Here is a 21,993-nt window from a genome sequence, read left to right on the forward strand (position 1 = left end):
GACAATGGTGCCATCGAGAAACGAGATTTGTAAAATGTGATTAACAGAAATCGAGAGATATATGGACGTTTAATGTGTTTTTACTTCGATTTGTCCTTTTTGGTAACATTTCGGACCCATCATCTTGATCGCAACACAGATGTAGGCGCATTTTGATACGAAACTCCTACGGAAAGTAATTCAGGCAACGGTCTTCAAGGCAAAAGCCTGTTACTTTTGATACATCATCATACTTTAAGCAAGGTGAACAATTCAGTTTCCTATTATAAACTCCTTAAACAATCGGGTTATTTGCGGAAACTGCGTGAGCACAATATATATAATAATCGTTATTTAAACTATAGCTATACACGTCACTTGGTGTTGACAATAATTATAAGACTGCAAAGCATCAAGCTGGCGAAGTCAGTCGATGATGCATTTAGAAAAATCACCACAAAAGATGTCAGCCTTGCTGTTTTATGTCTTATTCTCTTTACTCTTTTTTTTCAATAGATGATTATCTGAGCTCCTCCCATCGTTCGACCCCGGGCGACCGCTGAGGTCTGCAGACAACTGTCTCCTGAGGATCCCCAGGTATCGCCTGGAGACGTACGGAGGCAGGAGCTTCCTTTTACAGGCGACCAGACTTTGGAACGAACTCAGTGTTGATATTCAAAAGGCTAAGACTGTTGCCATTTTCAGACATGGGCTAAAAACCCATCCGTTCACACGATTTTTGAAGCATCGGATTAGAGCAAATTCATTTTAGATTTTGCGGTATACAAGTGTAAATTTCAATTCAATTCAATTCATAATGTAAACGTCGTAATTAATGCATTGTTTTAACTGCATCGGTTATAGTGAAACATCTAAATGTCCTTTAAACTGATTGATTCCCGGGGGTTATGAAACGTAAGGGAGCATGGCTTTAGGAATGGACATAACCTTCTCCGAGACCACTGCTCGAGTAGTCGACGATGATAGAAGTGGATATCCTTTCAGCGAACTCAAAACCTTCTTCGAGATTACATTCAATTATCTTTGGATGGTTCCAGTGGTATGCGGTATACCTGGAAATACCATGGCTCTGTTGGTGGCCAATAGGAAACATAATAAGAACCTGTCTCCGTGTATCTATATGACTGCTCTGGCCTGTGCTGACACATTTTTTTTGTTCGGATTAGTGGTGTTTTTTCCAGTGATGAATTCTCGACTTGGGGATGGCATACCGCATTTTAGGGAATATGTTTACAAGTGAGTGACTAGTCTCTCTGTAATTGTCAGTCGCCGCTGTTAGCAGTGAATGCGCACATCCTTTTTACCTCTTGAGCGAAACGGAAAGATCCTATAAAGGTCGATTTCTATAAAGTTTGGACACTTGTACATTGTAAGTCAAATTGTTGGTGCTTATCGAAGAAAGCAGCCAAAATGGTTGATACATGGGCCCCAGTATACAAGTAGTTTTTCGTTAAAAGGCAAACCTCTCACCTGGTAACTGTTCATGCGGTGGGTCCAAATCATTGATTTAAGAAGTAGCATTTTTTGAACATATATCCAGTAAAAGAACAGCAGCCCGAAAGAGGCTGACACTTACTTCTGCTGAAAGGGTGGATGTCGTCCTGGGTGCCGACAAATGGTACCCAGGTTCGAGATCGACTGGACAATAAGCACCCTGAGTGCCATTACTCTAGACAAACAGCACCCAGCTTCGTTTTGCCTGGCTTACTGATCTTAGGGACGAGGACGTTTCTTGCAATCTCGTTTTATCTCGCGCCGTGGTACTTGTGGCATTAGCAGTGCGCGAAATAAAAAGAACAGATAAACAGAAAAAAACGCGTTTATGCCTAAAGATCTTTGAAAGCACATTTCGGATGATTTATTCAGAAAAGGTATATAGGAGGGATATATCCGAAATGTGCTTTCAAAGACCTTGAGGCCTAAACGCGTTTTTTTTCTGTTTATCTGTTCTTTTTATTTCGAGCACTGCTAATGCCGCAAGTACCACGGCGCGAGATAAAACGAGATTGAAAGAAACGTCGTCCCTAAGATCTGTAAGCCAGGCAAAAAGAAGCTGGGTGCTGTTTGTCTAGAGTAATGGCACCCAGGGTGCTTATTGTCCAGTCGATCTCGAACCTGGGTACCATTTGTCGGCATCCAGGACGACATCCACCCTTTCAGCCTTACTTCTGACTCCAAGATAATGATTACGAGCGTAAAAAAGCACCCTCATCAACTATTTAGTTCTTGAATCGAGCTGATGCGTTACCACTACTCGACCATATGTCTGGTAAAACAACAGCTCGCATCATGTACTAAATGACACATTCCTACAAATCGAATTTACCTCCATACAAAACTTGGGCCCAGTTTTTCAAAATAGCTAAACTTAACGTAACCTTAAGTAGCTGTTAAGTCTAATGGGCTTAACGGAAATAAATAACATCTAGTTAAAGTTAGCGCCAAGTTAGTGACCTTGTTCTGAACTAAAAGGCCCTGATTTCTCATCTCATCACAAAATGTGAGGTACATGTATTTCTGCAATACGATATTTATATATATTATTGACCACATGTTTAACTGTATTAACAGAACATCTTTTCACCGCAGATTCCATTATTTTTTCGCATACGTCGGCGCCATGCTGTCAAGCCTGTTCCTGGCGGAGTTGTCCATTGACAGACTCCTAGCTATCAGATTCCCCATGCTGGCAAAGCGAGTCTGCAACGCTGCAAGGACGAGAAAAGTAGTTGCTGTCACTGCTATAATGTTCAGCCTCCTTAATCTCAATACCTTTTTCACTCACCAATATGTTAGCGACCAAGAGAAAGGTACGGTATCAGGTCCCGTATATCGTCTTATCCACAGGTCCAATTCGGTATTTGAACTATTATTGTAAAAATGCAGGTGGAATAACAATTGTATCAGACGATCGTCTATCAAATTAAATCTAGATAGCTTAAGTCACCTCGGAGATTTTGTCGGGGTGGGAGTCGCAATGGGTCCGAAGACCCTCTTACTGGGATTTTATACTCTCACACTGGCATGCATAAAATATTTCACCTTTAGTTCTTCTTTATCGTACATTGCCTGGTGATCTTCGAGTTTTATTTCTTACATTTTTAATGCGTGCTTTCTTTTTAGGATACGAAAATTTCTTTATTCAAGTGGAAGACTATCCGATTGTTGAGCTCCTTACCTCTAACTTCCAGCTGGTATTCGGAGCATTTCTGCCATTTGTTATAATTTTGGGCTGCAACATAATCATAATCATCACTGTTAAACTAGCTTCCAAACAACGCCTCAAAATTGATTCTCAAAGTCAAGGTGAAAGTCAAAGGAAACACAAGCAGACCGAACATCTCACGCGCATGGGCGTATTTGTGAGTGCCGCTTACGTCATAACGACATTGCCCGTTCGTTTGTACATCGTATCACAACCTGTTATGGGTTATGATATGACTGACGAATATTGGTTCCTTCGATTTAGCGCCGAAAATGAGTTTCTTTTTGTTGTCTCCTCGTGTAATTCTGCTTGTAACTTCTACCTATACTGTGTAGCCGGTGGTCGGCGATACAGAACAGATACGGCGGAGATATTAAAAACTTTCTTGCGTTACCCATGGAGGAAACGGAACGTGTGAAATAGTACAGGTGTTGGTGCGAATTTCTGCCTAAATACAGTTTTTTAGGGCGCTGTGATGTTTCTCAGGCTTGTCGTTTGTGCCTCTCATGTCCACTTCGTAACAGAAGTGCGCGACCTCGATATCCAATTTCGAGATAAGCCCCTCCAAATATTGCAGTACATCTACATGTACATGTAGGTCAGTAGAAAGTGCAGATTTTTAGAAATTTAAGCACGGCAGTTTATCTACATCATACATTTACTGTTGATAGCATGATGGACCTTTACGTACGGGTGACGGAACTCGTTGAATAACCAAAATATTTGTCTTTGACAGTTGAAAATGTTCAGATTCAAGACCATTTTCCTTTCAAAACTTATGGTTAAATCTATAGATTCAAAACCATGTTGTATACAAACTTCAGGTTATTTTAGACTCAAGGGTAGTCACCACTGGTCAACTTAAAGTTCATTTTAAAAGCTGAGAGTTAGTTCGAAAGAATTCATTTACTTCTGCAATAACAACCATAATCTGTACTATGATCACCCCGAACACGAACACTTTAAAAACATAAACCTCTTTAATTATTACTCCCTCAAGTTAGACTTCCATGACATAATATCATAAACAACACCTCAAGATGTTCTCTTAACGACTTGCTAGCATCTCGTTTATAACGACTTCTTCTCAAACTGTCTAGCATCTCGATTATAACGACTTCTTCTCAAACCGTCGAGCAGATTAAACTCCAGATGGATTTGAAATGAAAAATGCTTGAATTTTTAATACTCTCTTTATTACAGTTTTCCTTTATTTCTTGCTTAGCTTATCAATGTGAGCAAGTACAGATTAAAGAAGAATGTTTAACTATTGGTCAGATAGACTTGCACATCTAATTTTGAAAATTTAGGGAGCTTTTTTATTAACCGTTAAATTAACCGGATTGCTTCTGCCTGAATTATTTTATCACAACCCCATACTGTAGATATTCCCCGTACACAAAATGTGTAAATCGGGCTAATCAAAAATTAAATTTTAGAAGAATTAAAAAAGGCTGAGTGCCTATGGCAAGCGGAGTGTCCAGTAATTAAAATTCTATTCTTTTATTCAAAAAACCTGGTTTTTTACCTAATAAACTAAGTTTATTTGGAAAAAATATAGGTTTTTTTAAAACAACCTTGTTTATTAGAATAAAAAAAGGCTGAGAGCCCATCTTCGTGATCAATTAAGAAAATAGAGAATATAAAAATTTGATTCGTTTTGCCCCTTCACAAAAATCGAAGTAGCTCAGTTGTTATAGCAAGTATACTAATCAGAGAGGTATCATTCTGTTCGTATAGGTCTTGCCTTAAATAGCAACCCTCGCAAGTGTATAAACCGCGAGTTGAAAAATCGGGAAATCGCGAGATGAGTAATCGTTATTTTCTGCCACAAGATTTTCTTCTTCTCTGGACAATGACAATCAATCACTCTTTCTGAACCTGCTGTCCACTTCTCGATTCAATGATAGTAGGGCCGAAGACAATACAAAGGCTACATGCAACTGCATGTTCATCTTGACCACAAGTGTTTTTGCAATTAATCAAGATATACTGTAAGTATAATACCACGAGGTTCAGGATGCTGCATGTAGCAAGATTATTTTCCCGTTACGCCTGGCGGCACAAGTCACCATACACATGACTGACCGATAACACAGGCCATGCACTTGGTGCACGTCTGGTCATCCCTAAAAATAGCGCGGGATAGTCTGACCATCGAAACTAGTATAAATAGCATCCCGCGAAGTTACTATTTATAGCTCACAAGGTCATTTGCATAAGATATTGATGACGTTTTAGTCACGTGACAGTCGGACAGCGACACTTATTTCTACGCATTTGAGCTTATTTCAAAGTCAATTATCTTTGACCCTGCATTGTTTTTAGCATGAGTGATACCATAGAGTCAGAGAGAGAAATATTCAGAACAATTATGTAGTATTTCCAACACTCGGACATGTGCCAGATTGAATCTAACTGCCCTAGTTAGAAAGCCTGAATCCATTACGAAACCGCATGTTTGTCCGACATTGCCTGTAATTCAGCGATGGGGAAATAGAGGGCAGCAGCTGCAGTGACGTCATCTTCGCGGAAGGCTATTGGTTAAATTCCACAACAGGCCAAAAACTAGGGGTAATAATGTGATACACTTTGAGGGCATGAAACCAGTTCGATTTAGCGCTATATGTCGGCTCACAATTATTCATCATTTAAAGGTGGGAAATGCGAGGAAGTGATGAAAGTGCCTCAGGCACACGGCGCGAAACATGACTTCGTGTGTCCCGTTAGCGCATTGTTCCCGGTTTAAAATTTCCATGAATAGAGTTTACGCAATCTGCTCGGTCTCAATTTACCTTTCAAACAGATCTCCCATCAGAATATTGTGACACCATTTCGCGCTGAGATCGTGCTCGTTTTCGTGTCGTATTCTCCTCTTTATCTTTCCCTGAATGTGAAATGAAAGAATTGTGCGATGTTCTGTCTCTGCTCGTTTAGAGATAGAACCTGACGCAATTGAGCATCAAAACGTAGATAAGAGAGTTGTCAATTCAGCCAGTGCCACTTGGGAGACACGATTTTCTGCTCTGCCTTCGACAGTGAAAATGTATTGTTCATATCTCAATGCAACTTGAAACAACAACAAAAAAACCGCATTCAGTAACGTTTATCAGTAGAACATCAGAATTCAGGCCAGGTGCGTGAGTGCTTTGTAATATACAATAGATAAGTGCATCAGGCAAGTTATTGTGCCAAATAAAGTACAATGTAATGTTGCACAAAAGTGTAAAAGAATGTAGGTAAAAATCCTAACTGTAAAAATTTTAACTGTTAAAATCCTAACGGTAAAAATCCCAAAAATGTTTGTGGGTAGGTAAAAATCCGAAAATTTATAAATTTTTCAAAATCTTTTTTTTCTCAAATATTTGAGATATTTGGAATATTTTGAGATTTTTGGAAAGATTTTTGCTATTTTTTATCCATTTTGGAATGTGTTTGTTCAACTTTTTTATCTTGAAATTTTCTTTGATAAAAGTTAAAAACATTATTCGCAAAAATTTGGGATTTTTACCGTTCAAGTGTATTGAATGTGCCTTTTTGTTGTTTTTTAAACAAACCTCTTTTTGCTTCACTGCCTAACAGCTGATGACATATTGGTCACTGGCGAATACAATGGCACCTCTGGACCTTTCAATTCATCGCACACTTTACTTCTGTGATGAGTGAAGCATTGCGACACTTGCAATATTACCCCTTGTCGCGAACAGGGACTGACCACGGCAAATTTATTCATGAAATGTGCCAAAGAGAGTTTGCCTGGAGGCGACTCAAGACAATAAATAGAACAATCATCATTTTAGCTTCTCATGCAACATTTCGTGACAAAACTCCGTAGTTCACAGCAAAAGAGATAAAAATGTTATGAAACGATGATAATGTGACATGATATTCATACGATCCAAGCAGAATAGGTCAGAGGAAATGAGAAAGCCTCACTTTAGACGAACAGATGTCTCGGACGAAGCGCTATTACCGCGAAGGTGGAGCTAAAATGTAAAGGCCAAAACCGACGTGACAGCCGAAGTTTTGGGCGAGACGGCAGCTCCACCCAAGCGGTGTTCGGCGAGATAGCTAAATACCCACAGTGATGTCTCAATTTCAGTTCCAAAAAGACCTCAAACTAAACACAGAAATTATAGGTCGAATGCTTCACTATTCTGCTACAACAAAAAGCGGTCTTGGTAGCCTAAACTTGGTATTGTTGAGTTGAAGCAGCCACAACTATATTATAGGTGGCAGCATTGCGTCATATGTTATGTAAACAATGAACAAATATATAACAAAGAATGTACAAAGAAGTTGCCGCCTTGAATCTCTTGGAGGTTCAATATCCAGTTCATAAGCGAAAATTCCGTCGATGTTTGAAATATACAGTACTAACGAACGAACGAACACTGATTTGATCAATACCTCCTGGATACAAGACATGTCTGGTTAGCTAATTCCGTCTCTCAGCGCCGCCCGGAAGTACGCCATGAACACTAGTCTGCAGACAAATTTGTCTGCATGGCTGATTAGGAAATGTGGGATACGGGCAATTTGTTTGCCACCCAATTTATCTGTTGGAGCTATGCATTATTCAGAACTATGAGATGCATCGTGATTTGAAAAACTAGAAAGCTAGTGTGTATAATCAGAAACTGATATGTAAGAATAAAGTACATGTGTGACTAATACCGACATGTTACTAAACTAACAGAATGCCTTCCCAAGTCGAAAATCCAGGTAAGGCTAAAAATTCTTAGCTGAGAAGTTATTCAATTCCTTGGACGTGACACTGACCTTCCAAAAATCGTGTGAAGGATGTATAATACATGTGTACAAACTTCACAAACATGTGTACAAAAACAAAGAATCCAATCAATTTTCGACTTGGGTTGTTGATGCCTAGCAGCGCATAGGCCATCAAAAAATCTCCACTATATCTGCCAAAACCGATACATCATGTGGTCACAATCAATTTTCATCATTGTAAGAGAGGTTGGTATGCAAGACCTTTGAAGCAGGTACTGACAACATTATCATTTGACGAGATTAAAGGTCGTGTGCCAACTGATCAAGCCGCCGCTCCCCCAGAACCAAGTGACGGGTCTAATGCTCAGTCGGAGTTCGGGATTTATAACTAGAGGGACGGAGACCTTAGATCATTATACATGAAATTATCAAAGAGGTAGAGTTCCCCGGACTGCCGACCAACGACTTCTTAGTACCCCGGTACACTGGTTCAACTGCAAGGTTAAGGTTGGTGTTACATCTGAGGTTGTACATATCTCAGTGTTTCTATACAACAGACAGCGAGAGTGACCATGAGCTTTCAATAAGGGGAAACACAGAAAAACGCGTCAATGCATCTTTCAGCGTTCCAAGAAAGAGAGGAGAAAACTCAAAAGCGGAAAACATGACTCTTTAATAGGAGGAAACACAGCAAAATGTGCCAATCTATCTTTCAGCTCTCCAAAAAATAAGGGGAAACTGTCAAACACTTTACACCGGATTTTCACAGAGCATACAAACACGCCCGAGAACAATGGCTTCACGGTCAAGAACCCTTTGTTTGCCAGCTTGTCCGTAAACCGTATCCATGTACATCAATTAGCTCTATGTAAACCGGGCCTAATGGAGACGTATACAAATTTATAATCCTTAATCAATAGAATATAGCAAATGGACGTTTTGTTTGTGTCGCCTTAGACTTATACGTCACAATGATGTCACTGATGCAAACAAAACAAAAGTTCGTGTTCAAATACAAAGGAACTTAAAGTTCAGACTACCTTTAAACCACCAGATGTTGCAAGACTGGCGGTGGCTGACAGGCGGCTTTTAGCCTTCATCAAGGTCGGCCTGATACGTAAAAGTGGTTATTATAAGTGACGTGTTGCCTCTCTCACTTCTTCTATTGCGTCCGTAAATTGATATAATTGTCAAATTAGGATGGCGTGCGGGGAATGGGTGATATCTGATGGTCTTCTCATTGTGGGGGTTGACATGCTCGTACTTATTTTATGACATACTTGCGAGATGACTTTGTCCATGCGGGCACTGCAGCACGTCACACGTCCGAATCAAAGGATCCAGAAATCTCATTACTTTGCGGGGTCAATTCGTATCCTGGCGTTCCAGCAACTGCAAGGACTCACCCATGATCGTTGGCCTTCGCCGTGTGTTTGACGTCTTGATTTTTCTGGCAAAATCTGGTCTGAATTTTTAACTGTTTGGCCTGTTTTCATTCCACCATATGAAAATAAGTACATTCAAAACAAATACATTTGTACATGCACATGTAACAGTTATTGAGTTACAGAAATACAGGCTGGAGTAAATTACAAAGATGTGTTCGTGCAGTTTTCTAAAATATGCACCAAGATCGCTACTAACAACACTTTAAGCTGAAAATATTCAATTAGAGAGCAGAAAGCGAACCAGGATAGTGGAAAATTGACATTACAAATTATGGTGTGGCTCAGAGTAATGCTCTTGGGAAGCTCTGTAGCAGAGGTGACCATAAAGTATCTCGATCTTGTATGGACAAATTGCTTTTAAATGCAAAACGCCCGATTGAGCATGAACCACATTTTCTTATAGATCGATGTTTTGTATTCCGTAGTTCCCTATTCAATTCAATCTTCCTATAGTGGTCCTCGAGACAGCTTCACCGCGGTCCTCGAGATAGCAATAAGGGAGGCAGAGCATAAGCGCTTGGTTTTAAGCATTAGACTGCGTATTCTATTTTTCTGTAAAGGACCACTTGGCTGATCACTTTGCGTCTCATCACCATGAGGTCACAGAAGATACCAAATTCAAATACACTCGATTAATCAGCCCCGACATAAAAACACACAACGGTGATTTTCAGGTTAGTGTGTACAATGCGGCAATGTACATGTACATGTACATGTATACATGTAGATCATGATCGATCGCTATGACTAATTGTATCTTCACGCACCTGTGATCTACTCCGCGAATTGGGGAGAAGCTGGTCTAAAATGGTGGCCTGTGGTGGCAGTCATGGAACGAAGTCGTCACTAAATCTAGTCCCGTGTCTGCACAGGAGTCTACACTTGGCGTAACTGTAACATTAATCTGTTGGGATGTTCTAGCACAGATATATTTCAAGATGGGTTCAACAAAGTTCTGTTCACTTGGTGACCTGAATGGTTCGACAGTTGTTTGCTCTTGCGGTCTATCAGAAGCAAGCATCAAATTCTTTAAATAGAAAGTCTCAGTTTTACCATTTGCTACGATTATACCATTAGGGATGTCAACTGCATTAAGGGATTTCCCTAAAGCTGTATCATGACGTGAGAAGACAATTTGAATGGGAGATGAAAGGCAAGAGAAGGAATCTTAAAACTATGTGCATTAAGCATTTTTAAAGGTGTATTTTCAGAGAGATTATTATAATTTGTCTTAGCTTTCCAGGCTGTACACCATTTTCAAAAAAAAAGGTTTGACGTGTATCCTGTTTTACGCGCTTTAAAAGGAAATTAGCCCGCTTCGTTTCGTCGAGTAACTCGACGACTGGTTTTGTGCTCTGTCGTTATTCTTCAACACGCTTTGATTGAGTTTCAACTGCTTACATTGTAGCGAATTGACGTTCACTTTAAAAACAAACGCTTCTCACTCCCGTACTCGGGAGCCTGGGCCAAATCAATCTGCAAACCGCCAATATTTTCTTCGGGTGTTAGTATTTTCGCGGATTTCGAATTTCACGAAAAACTTTTATTCATTCGAAAACCCACCGAAAAAATTTCGTAGTCCGCCTTAACATAGATCCCTGACATTTAATTTGATTTTTCATTTTCCTTTTTTTCAGAAATTATCGCGAATCGCAAGACTATAGAGGCGCGAAAATATGGCGGTTTGTAGTAATCATCTCTCTAAAACAGTAGTCTAGTGGCTCTAAATTTGAATGGTGATTGCCGACACCAAAAGTAACATCAAACTTGATAACGACAGCCGCGTTATCCCTTTCTGATCGTAAATTTTGCGCTTTAATCGGAAAGTGCGCAAAAACAGCATGCCAACGAAATTGCATTTTGTGTTTGTTAAGTCCGGGAACATGCCTAAATTGAATTAAAGTTAAGTCATTGTCAGTTTAAAATGCCAAACATGTCGCAACGGAATTATCGTGCTTTGGAATTAATGGGTCTGCAGATATAAGTTTATTTAAACTGTTCTATGTTCAAACAATCATGAGCTCCTTGATCTTCTTATTACATTGGAGAGGTTCAGAGTTTTGTTCGAGAACGTGACTGGGAACGAAGTGGCATTGGACGGCGGATACTGAGTTTTCTGTTGTCAGAAGTGTAATGAAACAGTATGCCTTTGATAGATTAGCACGCCTTGAAACAATAATGCAAAACAAACAACTTGACCCGATGACGTCAAGACACTTCGTACTCGGATCGAAAGCTCAAACTTTCTATTGAGTTAAACAATGTAGACTATATACCGGTCCGGGTATTTCGGCTTACCGCTATCATTACAGAGCACCAACACACCTTTAAAAATAAAGGTTTTTCAGCTTTGAAAACCATTCGAAGGTTTTTCGAACAACTTTTTCGGAACTAAAAATCGCTGGAAAACCTCCAGTCTAAGGGGTGCACTATTTGTTTTGACCGAAGCTCATTAAACTTCTACTTCTATTCTAAAAAAACAGTCTATTAATCAAGCACGAGAGTATGCACCACTTGGCTTCTTCGCATGTCGACTTCTGCTATCGGAGTGATTTTCTACTTTGCCTCAACTGCGAGCGGAGCATCCCTCAAAGTGTCCGCGGCTGCACTTGTACGGAATACAGCCTAGCGGTTACTTGCTTGATTAAAGGACATCATTTGGTGGGTATCTCCAGAATGGCCTTGTGTATGACAAGCTTATTTCGATAATAGTATTTTGACATCAACGAGAAGAAGCAGTGTACTTGCAGCTGAATTTCTGATTTAATAAGGAGCATATTTCATCAATGTATATGGTGCAGATTTAATCTGATATCTTGCAATGGCTGATATCAAGGACGAGTTGTGTTCCCTTTATATATTTCACAATGAAAGCATGCGGGCAATCAAGATTGACGAACTTTCTGCGTACATGTCAGTATATCAGGTGAAAGTTTGCACTTAAGTGTATGCATGCCTACAAGGGGGGAGGGGCTTACTGAAAAATCGGGCATAGTATCTAAACAAATACCCCAAATGCGAATAAATTGCTCATTCACGACGACACTTGAGAATATGTGATTTTTCATTTCTCTCTACTCTCTCAACACGTCGTTCTTCCTCCATGAGTAATGCAAGAAGGTTGTCAATATCTTAACTGTATCAGTTCTATACCGCCGACCACCGGCTACACAGTAAAGGTAGAAGTTGCAAGCATGATTACACGAGTAAATAACAAAGAGAAATTCATTTTCGGCACCAAACCTAAAGAACCAATAGTCGTCGCTCAGATCATAACCAACTGCAGGTATGGTGACAATGACGTTATACAAACGAAAGGGCATCGTCGTTAGAACGTATGCGGCGCTGACAAATACTCCTATACGCGTGAGGTGTTCAGTCTGCTTCCGGTTCCTCTGATCTACGCCTTGACCTTGAACGGAATCCATTTTGAGGCGTTTTTTAGAAGCGAGTTTAACAGTGATGATAATGATGACGTTGCAGCAAAGAATGATGACGAATGGCAGGAAAGCTCCAAATATTAGCTGGAAGCCAGAGGTTAAGACCTCAACAATCGGATTGTCCTCGAAGATGATATAAATGTTTTCGTATCCTAAAAAGTAAATTCGGCAATTTCAGTTAGCCTCGGCGCAAATTGTTTCAGGTCAATCGCTTGCATACATTGTACACCAGGAAGCTGAAATCCTATGTAGCGCCGGATCCATCGGCTTTCCGATGCGTTCCCGATACGCTCCCGATTATATACTACCAAGGACGTATCAGGAAGCCGCTGGATCAGCCGAATGTTATTCATTCCCTGTGGGAAGTTCATCAAGTAGAATTCATTTTACTAAAGGTGTTCAAAGTAGGATTTATTCTTAAGCTTCAAAATCGGTGAAGGTCTTAGCCAAAGCTAATGCCAAGTTTTTTTGGCTAAAGTCAAAACATCGGCCTGTTTGTATTTAGCAAAAGTAAACGCGCTTATTATAGTTACACTCATATTTTCGAAAGCTTAGAAAAGCTGGATCGCTGGACTGCTGAATTCACTGGATTGTGACGCATGGATCACCACCGCCTGGATTGGGGATCGTTCGGAAAATGGGATATGATATTTATGTATATATAGATCAGTTCCTCATCCCTACGCTCACGCTCGGCATCCAAACATGTCAAAGAGCACTATGTAGGCCTATGTATCGACATCGTATGCACAGCCACAGCTGCTGTAGCTAGCACTACATGCATACTGTACTTAGCACTGCATGCTGTACTGTATTTTAGCCAACCGGTAGGCCAACCGTGCATGCTGCGATATTCAGCCTCATACCGTCAATATAAGACTTATCGCAACTGTCCAATCGAATGTTCCGACTCCAGTACATAATCATTCACTCATTGACTTAGGAATCAGTTACAATACAACCCTCTGTCCCAGCTTTATTTCACTAGTGAAGAGTCTGAGACCTAGGAATCCTTGCTGGCAATGAAGCAAAAGTAGGATCAGAAGGCAATCCATCCAGGCGGTGGTGATCCATGAGTCACAATTCAGTAAATCCAGCAGTCCAGTGATCCAGCTTTTTCGAATACACCTCATTCTGCCTAATTAATTGGAGTGAGACACTCTTCCCTTGTTTTCAAATAAAATAGGTTTCGAATTTGAAATTATAAAGTTGGCCTTCTGAGCTTTCGTATTAATCTGATGAACAAACGTATAGCACCTGAACTTTTTAAACTATCCCGATAGGCCATATATCAAACTTGACTGAAACCTACAGTGGACAGGTTTTGTTCAACTATTCACGCCTGGAAATTGTATGTCACTTGTAATCTTTGTATTTCTTTGTGAGTTAAATAAAATTTCATTTAACTTATTCACTTCTTGGCTTACAACGTACAGTACCTTTCTCCTGATCCCTTACGTATTGGTGTGTGAAGAACGTGTTGAGGTTTAGTAGACTGAATACTACTGCAGTGACGGCTACTACTTTTCTCGTCCTGTTAGCGCTACAGAGTCTCATTGCAACCATTGGGAATCTGATAGCTAGGACTCGGTCTATGGACATCTCAGCCAGGTAGAGGCACGACAGCATGGCACCGACGTAACAGATAAACCAGTGGAATCTGTGGCGACATTACTCACAAGCTCGGACTCAAGTGGAAGCTCAATGAAATATACAGCACTCATGGTTGCCCATGTCCTGAACGCCAGGCTACATTAACAGCAAAAGTCATTTTGTGTGCAAGACCAACCACAGAACATTTCATTCACCAACTACCTAAGTGCGAGCTTGTTGGTAATGCTGATATGCTGAAATACGTATATATCGAGAATATGATGACGACATACTACAACAGAATATGAGATGAGAATCAAGTCAGGTGGGACAGTCAACTATACCAAGGTCGGGAAGTTGTATGCAGGCTTTACCTGGTAAAGCACCAAGCCACTACGACTTCAGACTGTCTGCACTACAAAGTGGATAGCATGTGTTATGGTCACACGTCGTCGTGGTGCATTCTCATTTCTTCCATAAAGGTACGGATACGCAGAACTTTAGACAGGCTATACTCACTTAAAAAGATATTCTCTAAAATGCGGAACTCCATCTCCAAGTCGAGATGAATGCATCACTGGTAAAAAGAGTACTAGTCCGATCAAATAGATCGTGTCACTCACCGCAAGAGCGGTCATATAAATACACGGCGACAAACTCTTGTTGTGCTTCCTGTTGGCAACAAATATGGTAAGCACGTTCCCAGGTATACCGCAGACCACTGGAACCATCCAAAGATACCTAAATGAAATCTCGAAGAGGGTTTTGAGGACATTGAAGAGATCCTCAAGTCCGTTATCTTCGATCACATCAGCGGTGGTCCCAGAGAAGGTTATGTCTGTCGAATACATTACTGGAACCTGCTTAAAAATTCCAAACAGTTAGAACCTCGGTTACCTCACGAATACCGCTGCACCTTTACAATATGAATAGAGCTCCACTGTGACGAAGGGCTTAGAGAAACCTCGACGATATCAAACCTGAGATCGCCAATGGTGAATTGCTGGGAGCGCATCGTCAACATGTACATGGTCATCGTGCTCGAATAGCAGAGCTATTCTTAGAAAAAATGAAATAGCTACATGTATATATAGACGGATGGTCGTCTCCAATTGCAAGTTTCTACAAATAGCTCGCTTATTTAACCCATTCACTACACCCAGAAGTCAAGGTTTCCGTGATAGATATGGCTGAATAATCCACTACTTGACTGATCTCGAGGTATTGGCATGATATTAGGAAAAAAAACATCAGGCAAGTAATTTCCTTAAGGCATAGTCGGAGGATTTTAAGGAGCAATATTGCGGTTCCGGAATGCTGCCATTTTTCACAAGGTATTATCGTAGGATGACATTCCTTGCGAAGTACTAGCACCTCCTTTGATATGTTTTATAGGGCTAATAACCTGGTAGGCCTCAGTAGACTTGCAAGCGATGATAATGAAAAAGAAGTTACAATGCGTACCGGAACTTCAGGCAAAAAATCGGAAGGATGCAAATGGTGTTATACAAGAGACGATCCAGATTCGCTGTTGATGTCAATGCTGTGCTAACACAGGAAATTAAAAGCTTATTCTATAAGACCGAGAAATGTCTTCGAGCCAACTTCATTTCCGCCACCCTGTTCCTAGAATAGTTTAAACAATTAAAAACGCAGGAAAGTGTTTTGCGTTGATTTGCGGATAGTCATCGATCAGGGAGTTCAAGGCATTTGTTGATTAGCAGTGAAGAATGTAAAGGCCTGCACTGTATGTGCAAAATTTGAAATTTGAATTGAATTTGAGATGTTGTATACACCAATATACTCGATGGGTCGATTTTTTTTAGATGGCAGGTGTGGCCTCTGTACAGCAGCAATGTCTTTTTATACGAATTTACTTGTGGCATAATCAAGTACTAAGTTCATGAACCGCGTACGCCTTTAAAAATAAATGACTGTCGTGTTTTAATCTATTCATACTCACGTTACAGAGATATGTCGCGAACAGTGCAAAATCGGCACAAAACGTCATTGCCTGATGACACGTCGTCTGACATAAGGATCTCCAATGTTCCGATTGACATGCCAAGACCCACCTCTCTTTTGATAGTCAAAGAGAATTCGTCTCAAGAGTGTTGTCGCCCCTTCGTGAAGATCGGTGGAGAACCTCTTCAGATCATCTTCATGAGACGGCGGCGTTTTACTTTGATAATCAAATCAATAGAGTCAATTAGAGCAGTATGGCAACGGATTGATTCACAGTTAAGTGAACTGAAGGCGAGAGTGGCATCTTTCATGTCTTAAGCTGATGAAATAAAATAAACTCGTGGATCAGAGCGACGCATTGGTAACACATTTATTCGAAATTAATAGATTTAAGGACAATCATTAGCTAACATCAGCCACTATTGTAGATGTAGCTGTTCGATTTAACATGATATGTTATTTTGCGATCATAGTCCAGCTCCTACAGCTATAAATTCGTACAAAAAGCACTGGATAATGAAGATATGGGAATCAATCTATGAGCCGCTGCTATCTTAGTTGATGTATTTCATCCATAGATTATCACTACGGCATCCTATGGCCCAGGATTTCCCAAAGATGACGGACTACATCATACTCTTTAACGTCACACAAACTTTTTCTATCTGATATCGCCTACTCATGAAACTAATCAAATTGTTATCAACACTTGACGGCACATGATATTGGTCTACATGTACAAGTAGGTAAGACACGATTGTAAAATTATGTTTTATTTCGGCTTTATCCATATTTGGCCTAAAATATCGGTTTACGAGTAGAGAATGGTGTCAACAAACTCATATTCTGACCGCCCATTCACAACTAATTCTATTAGTGCAAAGAGGTTTATAGATAAAATAAGAGTGGTGCTTAAAATCACCTACTACCGCCTCCGGAATAACAAACCTATAATCAATCAAATTTGCGAGTAACTCAATTCAAGTACAAACCAGATATGGAGAGTAGCCTCGGGTCGAAATGCCACAATATCCTACGATCAATACATGTAGCGAGAACAAACAACAGGTAGTCCGAGATGAATCTGAAGACTGGCTTCAAATTTTGTGGATAATAAGCTCAACTCGAAGCCCTCGACGAGCAAAGGGTTTCTCGACTACTATTGCCAAATTCTTGCGCTTTTTCATTTTTCCAACTCGCGAAAATTTCTAAAGAAACTATAATTTTTAAGAGTTTTATTTTGACGGATTGCAAAATTTCTTCCTATTTTTTTGATAAAAAATGTTTCAGTGGGCCGGGTTACGGTGGCCCATAGAGGACATGCGTTTATTTTCAATATATTAGAATTTTTTTTTTACAATGCGATTTTTTTCTCTCGAATTACAACCGCCGTCAGATTTATTTCTCACCGCCGAAAAAATAATTCCCACCGCCGGGTTAAAAATAATAATTCCCACCACCGCCAAAGAAAAAATATCCACCGCGGTGGAAATTAATATCCACCGCGCCGCGGTGGATATTATTTTCTTTGGCGGTGGTGGGAATTATTATTTTTAACCCGGCGGTGGGAATTATTTTTTCGGCGGTGAGAAATAAATCTGACGGCGGTTGTAATTCGAGAGAAAAAAATCGAATTGTAAAAAAAAAATTCTAATATATTGAAAATAAACGCATGTCCTCTATGGGCCACCGTACCGGGTCGTTTATATGACTCTTGGTCAATTAAGTTACATGTAAATAAAAAAACATCATGAAGACGACTGTATTTCAAGTAAAGCGGTCAATGTAAATGATGCGCGAACTCTCTACTGCATGGTCATGTTTACTCTGACCATACTCGGGTTATGACATGTGAGACTGCCTTGCACATGTTGTACACGATTAATACACGTACTGGTTGCGCTATCTCTTACCAATCTATCCGAGGCAATAATTGAGTACTATTAATTAACAGAAGGAATAATGATTACTTCCATCTCAACTTGTAGTGAAGCGACCTCCGTGGTCTAATTAGTACCGTCTTAATCAGTCACATAAAACACTCTCGTTGACACTGATGTACAAAAAAATCAGTGGCGTCCTAACCATGGCAACCACACAACAACATATCACGCTGGAAATCTGTCCCTGCTTTATATACCAATATGGTCAGTAGCTTTTTTTCACCAAAGCATTTTGCATGGGCTAAGTTTTTGTTTAAGTACCGCCGGCACATGAGTCTTTGATTTACTAGCACACTCTTGTCTTCACTGTACAAATACCCCAAGTTTGCCGTGTAAACTCTCATCATCATTTCTTTTTGGAGCGCGCATCGAAACCTGGGCGGCGGAAAGCGATACGATTTTTAAGGAAGCTATAACTCAGCCGCTTATCAGATAAAATGCCGTCTAGTTCGAATAAATGTCACACAAGAGCTTCTAGTAAAACTCAGGATAACATTTTAGATTCTTGTCGAGTTTATCGGTAGGAGATCAATATTGCTCCTTCAATAAATAACAATATTATGTGAATGAAAATGACTCCCCTCATCAGCGAACGAAGCCCAGTTTTGATTTAATGTTGTGTGCCGCTTCGCAAGTTGGGATTTTCTTGATCGATCCAACTCGCCCGTTGTATCAAGACGTTTTTGAAAACACAATTTTGTCAGCGCATTCATGACTCCATTACATATCAACAGCACTTGATATGTATAATTGGTTAGGCAAGTAAGTGCAGCTCTTTCTGTGATACCGAAAACTCATATCTTACTATTAACCGCCAAATTTCTTTGCTTCATCATTTTTTGCGATTCCTGGTAATCTTTGAAGAAACTGAATTTTCGATATTTTTATTTCAATTGACGGATTAACAAATGTCTTTACGTTTTCAAGTAAAAATACATTTTCGCGAATTTTATTTTCGCTAGTTGAAGTTATTTGCAAAATCAGTAAAAATATAACGCCCGCGAAAATTAAACGGTTTACAGGAATACCCAGCCATCACCTATCCTTGGATCTATCCACGGCAACCTGTCACAGGTGGCTATTCTTGGAGAATAAGAGATTTCAACACAAAATCACTGTAATTCACTTGCTGGCTTTTAAGGACTGCATACTGATTTCTCAAGGGATGTTTTGAGAGCAGGTATCGTCTCAACGCGTAACTGTTTCAATCTTCGACTTTGGCTTGAGGCCAGGGAGAACCAGATTGGTCTAGAAGAACGACGTCATGATGACGTCAATACACCACAAGTACATGCTTGTCACATCATTCGTATTGTCTGTAAGATATTCGTCCGCACGGCCAAGAAGAGAAAAACATAACATTCGTTGTAGTTCTTATGCACCGAGCTTTATCAGTAAGGTACAAAAAACAAGTTTTTGGATAAAAACGATTACTTTTGACAATCATGAATAATGCAAATTACAGAACTGATAACCGTAGCTCATCTTTTCACCACTATACAGACTTTGAAATTGTAAAATGTTCAAGTTACTTAAAATTTGCATATCAGCATCAACCGTTTTTATGCAAATATATTTTTCATAACTCAACATGAATTGATAACGATTGGTACATAGGGGCCTGCTACGTCATGTTTGGACTTTAACATTTTTTCAATTGAATTGTCTCCACAAGTAAATATATTGTATAGCCCTGTGTTCATGTTACCGTTTTGACCTCATCTTTTGTGACAAATCACGCGCCGGACGACGCTTTCACCCCATAAGCCACGATCAATCCCAACATTCGCCTTGACTTACTGTCCAATACATCTCTACCATCCTATACCACCGGATCTCACAGTAAAAATAACTAACCAATCTTTAATCCAGGTACTGATAACGAGCGGAAAACATGTAGGCGCAGTCATGTTCTTGGCATGCAGAGCAGATGACAAACCGAGGACGATCATTACCGGAACACGAGACAAGAAATACCAGCTAAATACATGAACGAATGACGGCTGCGTCACACAGTCTACGTAGTAAAGTGCTAAATGATGTCAACGAAACTATTTTTCTCGCTTTAGGTCATATCAGTCATGTCAGATCCTAGTCAACACCGTCAATTTCAAAGATAATTTCCAAACCACTACCAAGTATTTTTTCCTCAACCGCCCTCGTATAAAAGATAAGTTGCTTGCGTGATCAAGCCACCGCGGAGTTTATTTTGCCAAAGGAGCATCGATCTCAATAACGTCATGATCATCGGATATGCGGTATCCAACCGGCTCTACGGGTGGAAATTCGCTGTTGCCAATGAGCAATTTTTCCCCCGAGTTATAAACGATCCGCAAGAGCACACATTTCTTTTGGGGTAGCAGTGCGGGTTTTTTCTCTCAACGGGAGAGCCTCGGCAAAATTATCGTGAATATGCCCAGTTCATATCAGTGCTCACGCTGTATTGACCATGAACAACAACCAGCTCAATGAACTGTACGGGCCAGGCTACTCTAGATCATTATGATTCTCACACCAGCATGTTCCTTTTTAAAAATGATCTCAATCGGCTGGAGGGTCAACTGAACTATCATAAGTTAGCTAATTGAATCAACGTGATTACTGCATATCATTAACGCACTCGCTCTATAGTGCCTTCGATAACTAAAAAACATACGACCAAACCGAAAAAAAAATCATATGATGGGCATCGAAAAACTGGGTGTCGCCAACCAATAAAATGTACGGTCAAAAAGTGTCTTACGGGCAACGGATCAACTCCTTGCCGAGGCTTTTGACGGATTGATCAATCCTTAGGAAACTGACCGTCACTTTCCGACGTGTACTTCCAATTGGCGCCAGCCATGCCAGCGGATATTGGAAGATAGTTCTTTATAACGACAAATGCTTCAATTATCAATATTACATTACTGAGGTAACTACATCTACATTCATCACTGCATAAAGAATCAGTTTTACTTTTAGTTTACTTACTTTAGACCAAATTGAGTCAACGATTGTCTTCATAATATACTGTATTTTCACGTTTCTCTCTTAGCTATCTGACAGATTTATTATGGCAATATCAAACCTTCAAACTACGGCAGTGACAGTTATGCGAGTATTCGGGGATTACTATTTAGTAGATTCGAGCGTAAGCGTTATCTACTATCAATAGCGAAGTGATAACGTCTGACTTAATAAATTGCAAGGCCTGAATCCATTGGCGTAGTCAGGGAGGTAGGGGTGCACACGATCCCTTTGGTGGAAAAAATCTACTATCAATAGCGAAGTGATAACGTCTGACTCTCTTAATAAAAAGCAAGACCTGAATCCATTGGCGTAGTCAAGGAGGTAGGGGTGCACACGATCCCTTTGGTGGAAAAAATCTACTATCAATAGCGAAGTGATAACGTCTGACTCTCTTAATAAAAAGCAAGACCTGAATCCATTGGCGTAGTCAAGGAGGTAGGGGTGCACACGATCCCTTTGGTGGAAAAAATCTTTAAAGGGGTACGCCGTTCGTTATTACTGGTGGATCAGGAAAATAAAAGTGCATTTATATACATTGCCGTACTGCAATTATTATGCATACGAATTTACCGAATTTGTATATTGTATATCTGTATATCTGTATATCTGTATATCTGTCTACACGACGCAATGCTGAAATAAATATCTATTAC

At 40.1% G+C, this 21,993-nt stretch overlaps 2 protein-coding genes across 2 annotated transcripts in view; both read right to left on the minus strand.

Moving 5' to 3' along the window:
- The window catches only part of LOC135487800 (neuropeptide SIFamide receptor-like), a 144,505-nt gene that overhangs the window by 31,854 nt on the left and 90,658 nt on the right, over positions 1-21,993 (minus strand). The window lies entirely within an intron of this gene.
- Positions 10,748-15,431, minus strand: LOC135487806 (growth hormone secretagogue receptor type 1-like). The gene is made up of 3 exons (XM_064771899.1): positions 14,940-15,431; positions 14,267-14,487; positions 10,748-12,979 (listed from the first exon to the last, which is right to left on the minus strand). Exons 1-3 carry the CDS (start codon positions 15,269-15,271, stop codon positions 12,462-12,464), a joined length of 1,071 nt encoding a protein of 356 aa, XP_064627969.1. The 5' UTR covers positions 15,272-15,431; the 3' UTR covers positions 10,748-12,461.

The sequence above is a fragment of the Lineus longissimus genome, chromosome 1 (assembly GCF_910592395.1).
Source record: "Lineus longissimus chromosome 1, tnLinLong1.2, whole genome shotgun sequence".
NCBI classification, from domain to species: Eukaryota; Metazoa; Nemertea; class Pilidiophora; order Heteronemertea; family Lineidae; genus Lineus; species Lineus longissimus.